The sequence below is a fragment of the Hyaena hyaena genome, unplaced genomic scaffold, assembly GCF_003009895.1.
Source record: "Hyaena hyaena isolate Hyena2069 unplaced genomic scaffold, ASM300989v1 scaffold_425, whole genome shotgun sequence".
NCBI classification, from domain to species: Eukaryota; Metazoa; Chordata; class Mammalia; order Carnivora; family Hyaenidae; genus Hyaena; species Hyaena hyaena.
Genome location: NW_024081052.1, coordinates 1,541,656 through 1,551,617, shown reverse-complemented (window position 1 = coordinate 1,551,617; position 9,962 = coordinate 1,541,656). Strand labels below are relative to the sequence as shown.

The following is a 9,962-nucleotide window of genomic DNA, read 5'->3' as shown; positions in this document are numbered from 1 at the left end:
TCTAATCACCATCTTCCCACCAGCATTTTAAGTTCCTTTTAAGACAGACCAGTCTATCAATGGTGATAGAATTTAGTCATCCTGAAAAAGATTCCCAATATTTATACACTTTGGCATAAAATTTAGTAGTGTACAGTATATTTCTTTTTACACATATCTTTTAAGAGGAAATTCAATCTTCTGGTTTTAAGAAATGCAAATGTGGGGCAATGATGTATCAACCCAAAGGTTTTCTTTGTAATAGAAAATGTTTTTAAAGGGGGAAAACAGGGATTTTTATTATTATTAAAAGATAAAAGTAAAATTATTTTTGAGATACAAGGCATTGGAAACATTTAGTTTCACGATATGCCATTGTTAGACATTCCCTATCTGATTGTTAGAAATTATTCATTTCCTCAAAGAAGAGAATAAATTGGTTGAGGATGCAATCTTGTACTATGCACTTTCTTTGCCCAAGGCAAACACTGAGCATTTGAGAGCCGTGAGAATGCTTCTGCATTTGAGTTTGGTAGCTCTCGGGGCTGCCTATGTTTCTGCCATGGCTGTACAAAGTTCCATGAATAGCCTGGTGGCAGAGACCTTGGCATTGCTCTCTACTCATCGAACTCTGCTGATAGGCGATGGGGTAATTTTCTTTTTGATTCCTACAGTCTTCAAAATGCATGGGTAATCATTTGTGGTGGCTGACTTCTAAAGATCTGTTATTAATAATGAAATTATGAGTGTTGGTAATATATCATTGGTAACCATGTTACTGGCAAGCATTTTATTAAACGTTATGAACCTTATATATGTTAAAAATGAATGTATTGCCTTTCCTTTTCAGAACCTGATGATTCCTACTCCTGAACATAACAATGTAAGTTAAATTATGACTTGATAAAATGATTGCATGACTAAGTTTCCTATTTTAAGCTATAAAGCATTAGTTATCATTGGAATGGTTTACTTTTATCTATTTTGTTTTCATGTGTGTAGATGCCAATGTATGTGCTTATGAGTATTAGGAATGGCGTTAGGAATGGCTCTAGAATATTAAGTAGTATCCGTTAGGCAAGTGGGTCAGGCCTTTTTTCGATGTTGTCAGTTCCCCATCTCAAAGAGCCTCAGGTCAGGTGTTCCTACCAGAAGAATTCTACATTGGGTGAGAGGTGCCTCCTCATCTCCATTCACCTCTGAGTATCTCTGGCTTTCCTCACTTCTGTGTCTTTCTGAAAGTACTAGCCAACTTACGGTTATAGTTTTAGAATTATGGGGCGCCTGGGTGGCTTAGTCGGTTAAGCGTCCGACTTTCACTTAGGTCATGATCTCGCGGTTCGTGGGTTCGAGCCCCGCGTCGGGCTCTGTGCTGACTGCCTGCTCAGAGCCTGGAGCCTGTTTCAATCTGTGACTCCCTCTCTCTCTGACCCTCCCCTGCTCACGCTGTCTCTCTCTCTTTCCTAGAAATAAAACATTAAAAAAAATTTAAAAAAAAATAGAATTATGGTCAGTAGACGTTAAAATATGTACTGACTGTCTTATGTAAAATAGTCATTTCCACATATTTAAATGATTTGGACTCTAATAGAACTGGGTACATTTGGAGTATGTCATGGTCATATTGAAATGTTAAACATGTGATATGATTACTCTAAGCAGAATAAAATTACCGGCTAGAACTATCAAAGGAAATTTTGATGTGATCTCAGTAATGTAGTTGCATTCTACCTCATAAACACTTTATTTTTGGTTAAGTGTTTAATTTATATCATTTGTAAAACTCTTCAGTCATTATGAAAACTTCATTCACTTATGAAAATTATAGCTCTGTATGTGGTGTTTTCCCCCCTGGAAAAGAAACAAGTTAAAAAAAAAAAAACTTGTGGGAGAAGAAAACTCATGTAGACCCCACCAAAAGAGTCTAACTTTTTTGAACTGAATTTTTATACTTTGTTTTGATTATTTATACTTTTAAAATTTCCCTCTTTTAGCACCAGCTGTGCATTGAAGAAGTCTTTCAGGGAATAGACACACTAAAGAATCGAACTGCACCGGGAGATGCTGTGGAAAAGCTTTTCCAAAACTTGTCTTTAATAAAAAAACTCATAGATGTCCAAAAAGTAAGTTAAAGACATTTGGTGTAAACTTAAGTATATTTGTCTGGCTATGCCCGTTTTTACAAGAATTGACAGTTTCTTACAATACCCATTGTCTGTTCTTTTCACAGAAAAAGTGTGGAGGAGAAAGATGGAGAGTGAAAAAGTTCCTAGACTACCTGCAAGTGTTTCTTGGTGTAATAAACACTGAGTGGACAATGGAAAGTTGAGACAAAACTGGCTTATTGCAGTGAAAGATCTTGGAGGAGAAGAAGATTGTTATTTTTTGCACTGAGAATGAGGGCCAACCAAGGGTGGGGTCTTAATGATCAGCGTAATTAAAGTTGAGAGGCAAAGCAATTATTTCAGGCATACTGCTACTTTGTCACCTCACATAGGCAGAAGGGATAAAAATAAGATATTTGAGGTATATTTCAGATGTCAGAATCATCGAAGTCTTTCCTCCAGTGTGCTCCAGGGAAAACAAATATGTACTTTAATCTTATTTAACACAACATTCTGTACAATGTCTGTTAACTTAATATTTATTTATGAAATGATTGAGAATTTCATAAATTGATATTTATTTCAGGTTGTTTTATGTTCCAATAAAATAAAAATAAACAACTCTGATTCAATTTGTTGCTGGCTTCTGTCCTACTGTTGAAGTGAGCACAGTCTATGTGGAAACATGCTGAGTTTGGAGGGACAGTCTGCATCTGTGCTGGTTGAGCCTTCCTGTATCCCTGGTGATGGAAGTTATAGGCATACCACAGGTGGAAGAGATGCAGCAGGTGGTGTGGGGATGTGAGCAGCAGGGACATAGGCAGAGGCTAAGCATGGTTTCCTCACCGTGTTACACCAGAACCTAGGATGGTGCAGGTTAAATGGTGGGTGATGAATGTATGAATGGACGAATGACTAGACCTTCAGGGCTGGCCATAAAATTAAAATGACTTTCAAGGATTTCCCTGGGAGGAATATAGTGTAAAAATCTATAACTACGTATTTTCCTAGCTGGTGAGAATTTGGCAGACCAATCCTATTGCCTGTTTAGGGAAAGAGGTAGAACCCCTCTTGGTGGATCCCAGAGCACTGTGGGCCAGAAGAGGTCTTCCTCATCTCACCTGGCATAACAAAAGGGGGCAAGATGCTGGGAGGCATTCTGTTCAGAGGACTGCATTCTAGAAGGGTCTGTTATTCTGGATTCCCAGGGGTAGAGCAACAGCAGTCCAGTCTGCCTGCTTCTGACTATCAGTACCATAACCGAAGGTGCTTCTGTTTGAGGAAATTTCTCAAGGATTCAGAAAGTATGTTCTTTAAAAATATATTTTAGGGGTGCCTGGGTGGCTCAGTCGGTTAAGTGACTGACTTCCGCTCAGGTCATGATCTCATGTTTGTGGGTTCGAGCCCCACTCGGGCTCCGTGCTGACAGCCAGCTCAGAGCCTGGAGCCTGCTTCAGATTCTGTATCTCCTTCTCTTTCTGACCCTCCCCTGCTCACGCTGTCTCTCTCTCTCTCTCTCTCTCAGAAATAAATAAAAACATTAAAAAATATATATATATGTTTTAACACTGAGATAGAATTGGCAGAGAGATCCAATAAGAATATTCAACTATGCTATCAACTCCTTAATTTTACTCATCACAGGATCTACACTGTGTGCTAGTATACAGTTGGTGGCATGTTGCTAGAGCTCCTTACAGATGGGGGCCATTATCTTGGGTGTTATCTGCACAGATTGTATGTGTCACACTCGGCTGTTCGTGTGAAGCAACCTCTCCCTTACTGTTTCTGGGCATGGGAGAGCGGCCCGAACAGTCAGACACAGAGTCCTGGGTGGGCGAATTCAAGTCCTTCTGTGTAAGAAGACATGTTTTCCTTCCAGCACAAACCCAGGCATGGCGGTTAGCATTCTGTGGTGGCTCAGACCCCCGACTTGTGTGTTCACCAAGCCCCAAGAGCTGAAGCCAGGCCGATGAGGAGGAAGATGGGTCAGCACAGCACCACACTGACTGCTCTAGAAACTGACAGGAAACAGGAAACTCAGATTGCGAAGAGACTGAATGTCAATTTAATTCAATTCAGCAAATATTTATTGAGCTCCTATCTGGTCCAGGACCATTTTAGGGATGAGGATCCATCAATGAATAAGCAGACAAAATTCCCCATCCGTGTAGAGTTATATTCTCTCTCTCTCTCAAAAAAAAAAAAAAAAAAAAAAGGTTATTTTCCTCTTCTCTATCAAGGTCCAATACAGTGAAGGTGTATTTAAGATTAGAATAGCCTCTCTGGAATCCCATGAATGATCAATATACCAGGGCTCGGAGAAGCTAAAAGCAATCAGCTAAAAGCTACAACCAACCAAATGGGACTTCTTAGATGTACCATTGGTTTTTAAGGCAGAAACTATGATCCTCAAGCTGATTCTACCTTCCCTGCAGGAGCAAGGTCATCCTGATGGCCCTTGGCCAGAAGGCATGGGGTTCCTGCGAGTCATGTCAACTGCCCCCTTACCCAGGCATTGGAGGAGAGGGATTTGGCAGCCTCCAGGTTATACAAAACTTTCCTGAGCCTTGCTTTTCCTCTCAAAAGCTTATTGTAACAACAGAGCATCCATTTGCACTCTATCTTAGTGATTTCACTGTTACTATCCACTGGGGGCAGCCACTGGGAGTTATTAGGCTGGGTTTTAGGGGGACACAGAACAACCTTCCCAGGGAACACCTCAACATAATACATCCAAAAGCAAAGTCACGTTTGTAAGCCACTCATATCCCCTGACACCTCCACTGCTTCTCTTCCTTGTCTTTATTTCCCCTCTTCCTTTGGGGTTCCCTATTTTGGCAAATATAACCACAACTACTTTCCCATCACCTTTCTGAATATCTCCCTGACTTTAACCCACTATGTTCCTCCATTCCATTCAGCTCCCAAAATGTCCCTCCGATTCCACCTCTCTATCCTCACGGCCTCAGTGGAGGTTCTTGCCTCTCAGCTAGACTCAGCCAGCACCAGCTCCCTACGTTAGGTTCTCCCCATGCCTGTCAAGTCAAGACTGTTGATAAAGTACATTCATGTCTCTATGTCACTACTAGACATAAAACCCTCTGATACACTTGATACATCTCTGTATGTATCACTTATCTCAGGTCTAGAATCCTTCACAGGTTACACCTCTACCCCCTCCAAACTTTGCCGTATAGAAATACAGGCATTTTTCACTTAACATTATTTGCAAGAAAACACTAGCCAGCAGCCTCATTCCCATTATTTTAAATGGAAAAAATCTGAGTGTGTTATGTCTCAATCCAAAGCCAACCAATTTTCCAAAGCACAAAACACAATAAAATGCCTGAAGATAAGGAACAAGCTACCATGTTAGATTGCAAAATATTTGTAAAGTTATTTCATGTATTTAGTTATTTAATAGATTGTGGTAACATATTTAAAACGCTATGTCTTGCCCACTAAACCATTAATAGGGCTGCTTTGTCTGTATAACACATTACATGTTTCCCTGGTCGACCTTCAGAGCCTTTCCAATTGTCTCTGGGAACCTTGAGATGCTGCCAATTATATGCAGAGAGAAAGTAAAGACTTTCTCTGTTGAGCTCCCCACCACCACTTTTCTAAAAAAATGTATTGAGTTTGGGGGACATAAATATAATATTTTTCCTACATAAATATGAGTAGAAAATCAATTTATTGAAGGACACATGTTCTATGAAGAAATGTTCCATGTGGAAAACATTCTGTGAGAAGTGCTAGTCTTATTCTTCCCAGAATACCCCTCATGAATTTTCACATCTCTGTGCCTTTGCCTATACTGCCTTAGTACCTGTCTTTCCCCAAGCAGGGAATGTGTAACTTTCCTGCCTTCATTCATCCCTCCCTCTTGTCTCTCACAGTCCAGCTTCAAGAACTTCCTCCTCTTTCTTTCCCTGACTAGCCTGGCAATACTAGCTGCTCCCTTGTTAGTGACCTACATTATTTTGAACATTCCTCTTTCGGAGCTTCTGTTTCTACGTTGCAGCATTTTCAGATTCACTTGATACATCTCTGTATATCTATATCTATATCTATATCTATCTATCTATCTATCTGTTAGAATAGTCTAGTTGATGCTGCAGTAATGAATTATCCCTGAATCCCAGGAGCAGCACACAATAAAGCTCACTTCTAAATAATACCATGTCTTCTGTGGGTATGACTCTGGGCAACACTTCAGAGCAACTGTCCTCGGTGTGTTGGCTCAGCTTTCCAGGATACTTCCATCCTATGGTGTCTCCAAATCAACAACTGCTTTTGCAATTCCCTTGGCAGAGAACAAGAGTCATGGAAAAATCACACATCAGGTCTTACGTATATCTACTCATCTCACATTGCAAGTCATTAGCAAGTCATCTCATTAGCAAGTCACAGTGCCATGAGTAGCTTCAAGAGGCAAGGAAAATATGGTTTTTCCAAGTTCTTATTTTTTTTAGGGATGATTTTATTTGTTTATTAAGTTTATTTATTATTTTATTTTATTTTTTTTACAAATAGTTTATTGTCAAGTTGGTTTCCATATAACATCTGGTGCTCATCCCCTTTATTTTGAAAGAGAAAGGGGAAGAGGCAGAGAGAGAGGGGGGCAGAGGATCTAAAGCAGGCTTTGCCTTGATAGGGTCGAGCCTGATGTGGGACTTGATCCCACAACCTGCGAGATTATGATTTGAGCTGAAGTCGGCCACTCAACTGACTAAGTCACTTAGGTGCCCCAGTGTTGTGACTGTTTTACATAGGTTAAAAAAAATTTATTTTAATTTATTTTTGAAACAGAAAGAGACAGAGTATGAGCAGGGGAGGGGCAGAGAGAGAGGGAGACACAGAATCTGAAGCAGGCTCCAGGCTCTGAGCTGCCTGCACAGAACCGACGCGGGCTCGAACCCATAACCATATCATGACTTGAGCCAAAGTTGGATGCTTAATTGACTGCGCCACCCAGGTGCCCCTGTTTTCCCATAATTTCCCATAAATTAAAATTGACCACCTTTATGGATTGTGTTTAGCTAGTCTGCCACAGCCTGAACTGAAACCATCGTTCTGGTTTTTGTAGAGGACAGAGGGTAAGTTGAATGGGAATATAACTCATGCACATTTCAAGTGTTTCATGGTGTCAGTCATCCAGGAATACAGTATTTGTCTTTGACTTTCTATATTGAAACCAATATGAAGGTTCTCCCAGGTGCTAAGAATATTTACTTTTCATATATGGTAAAGAATCAAAAAATAATCAAAGGTGTAAAAAAAGACTCATGCCAAAGCTCCATTTATCACTGTCCTAAGTGATTTCCATGCTAACTGGAATATCATGGTGGCATGTAGGTTTTCCAGGTGTCAGTGTCAGCTCAGACCTCAAATATAAGAATCTTTGAAAAGTCCACGCATTTCCTGTACCACTGCGTGGTTATTCTGATGGAGGGCCTTAGGTCTCTTTAGTAAAAGAATGAAAAAAGTTTACCTCATGAAGTGGGATTATAGAGTCCCTCCTGTTTAATGAATGGACACTGGGGTCTGGGAAATGGGTGAAGGGCCTGATTTTCCACTGTGGTGGCTCAACCCATAAGCTCTTGATTGTCTCTAACTACCTACACATTGGATAGTATGCTGATTAGTTATCTCCCTGTTGCCTCCCTTGATATGGCCTGACTGCTCACTGCACTAATTATGACCACTTTGTTTCTGATGGTTAAATGCTTCCAACCTGGCCTCTACCATTCTAGGGATTCCATCTTGCCCACTAACATTAGGGAGCCCATGTCAATATCAGCATCTCCTATCTTCAATCCAGCCTATGGAGAACCTTCACTACCAAGCTTTGCGGTGATGCCTGTTTCTCCTCGCTAATGCATCTCCCACTGTGTTAGTGAAAGGCGTGTTCCCTGTGCCCTCCAGAGAGCATAGTCAGATAGTGGGTACTCAGACCACGCACAATACATCCATCTAGTATCCCTACTACCTGAGCTCTCTTCTTCAACACTATGAAAAGGAAGTTGTGGCATCTCCATTTAAGATTCTATAGGTTGCCACCAAGTCATGCTTCAAAGTGAGTAGCCCCCTATCAATGAATTCAGCTCTACGCAACTCTATATTCATTAGGACTAATAGGATTCATGAATCTGGCCCTGGATTCTGACAGTACATATCTGTGAGCTCCTGCAGACCTGAATGTCAGCTGGAAAGCTAATGAGTCTAAGCTTCAAACCCACCTTCTATGTGCTGCCAGAACTGGGACCCTGCAAACAAATTTCTCCTTTTGTCAGCTGATTCTCTGTTAGGATCTGTCAGTAGGGGGTGCTAGACTAGGAGGCTGGAGCAAGAAGGGACTTGCTGCTTTCTGTTTGCTTCCTATTCCTTGTTTTGGCTTCCTATTCCTGCCTTTTCTGTTCCTAATCCTAATCTCACTGTTAGCCCAGTAGCGGTGGTTCATTCCAGTCATAGCGATTGATTACAGTTTTCATTTTTGCTAATATTCACTCAAACAACCTTAGTGTACCTCACTCCCTGACTGCCTCCCTGAGACCCCATCACTGCTCAACCAGCACCTTCTCCCCAGGGATCTGGATCCCATTCCCATAGGCCCCTTTCCTGAGCTCAGAAACACCACCCGCAGCAATGTAGTGCCCCCTCCACAGAGCTCTGACTTTCAGGTCCTTGACCTTCTTCTGTACGGTTAGAAGTTTGAACAATTCTAACCTCTTCCCTTTGATCTCCAGCCATAGGGATAGTAACTGCTTTGCACAAATCGCCACCTTCTTTATAGCTTATTCCCTTTTTGTCTCTCCAGTTATCCAATACCTGCCTGACAATTATTTATATTCAGTTCTCTCCATTAAAATAACTGGTGCAGCTTCTGTCTTCTGATTAGGCCCTTATTGATACAAACTATCCTGAGCTCTAATTCTGATTGCCGGCCTGCAGGCAGTGGGGAGTGTTGAGGGAAGAGGGTGAGAAGGAGAGCAAATGTCATTTGGTGAGAACTTGTTCCAAGAGAAATAATTATTCTGTCTCCAAGCAAGGAGGAGCTGGTCTACTTTGGCAAGGGGAAAGGGCTGTGTCTCCAGGTAGGGGAACTCAGAAGAATCCGGGGTGTCAACAGTCTCAGGCTTTCTCACCCACATGCTCCTATCCCAGGTCTCACAGTCCCACTCTTGCCCTACAACGACTGCCACTTTGCCACAGAAGAAAGCTGAAGGTGCACAACTATTTTCCTTTGAAGCTCTACAAAGACCTGTGCATAATCAGACCCTAAGCCTAATTCTCAGCTCAGTCTACCCTGTGGCTGCAGGAGATAAGGGTCTCCTATATGTATGTATGTATGTATGTATGTATGTATGTACATATGTATGTTTAAGCGAGAGTGAGTGTGAGCAGGGGACAGGGGGAGAAGAAGAAGAGAGAGAGAGAATCTTAAGCAAGATCCACACTTGGCATGGAGTCCAACTTGGGGCTTGACCCATGACACTGGGATCATGACCCAGAGCCAAAATCAAGAGTCAGGCGCTCAACTGACTGACCCACCTAGAAGCCTATATTTATTTTTTTGAAGTTTTATTTATTTAAGTAATCTCTACACTCAACATGGAGCTCGAACTGACAACCATAATATCAAGAGTCCCATGATCTTCCAACTGAGCCAGCCAGGCGCTTCAGGGATCTCCTTTATTTTTTATTTATTTTTAAAATTTAAATCCAAGTTAGTTAACATATAGTTAACAATGATTTCAGGAATAGAATTCAGTGATTCATCATTTACATATAGCACCCTATGCTCATCCCAATAAGTGCCCTCCTTAATCCCCATCACACATTCAGCTCATCTCCCACCCAACACCCCAG

The 9,962-nt window shown here is 41.3% G+C and overlaps 1 protein-coding gene across 1 annotated transcript; it reads left to right on the top strand.

The window, feature by feature from the left end:
* Positions 1–446: 446 nt before the first annotated feature.
* Positions 447–2,713, top strand: IL5 (interleukin 5). Its single transcript, XM_039252565.1, has 4 exons — positions 447–628; positions 830–862; positions 1,974–2,102; positions 2,210–2,713. Exons 1-4 carry the CDS (start codon positions 491–493, stop codon positions 2,306–2,308), a joined length of 399 nt encoding a protein of 132 aa, XP_039108496.1. The 5' UTR covers positions 447–490; the 3' UTR covers positions 2,309–2,713.
* The last annotated feature ends 7,249 nt before the right edge of the window (positions 2,714–9,962 follow it).

Bases quoted from the DNA above. Each gene is read 5' to 3' on its own strand.
- IL5 (XM_039252565.1), top strand. From the start codon at position 491: ATGCTTCTGCATTTGAGTTTGGTAGCTCTCGGGGCTGCCTATGTTTCT. The intron at 629-829 runs GTAATTTTCTTT...TTTCCTTTTCAG, and splicing joins CTCTGCTGATAGGCGATGGG to AACCTGATGATTCCTACTCC. The intron at 2,103-2,209 runs GTAAGTTAAAGA...TTCTTTTCACAG, and splicing joins AACTCATAGATGTCCAAAAA to AAAAAGTGTGGAGGAGAAAG.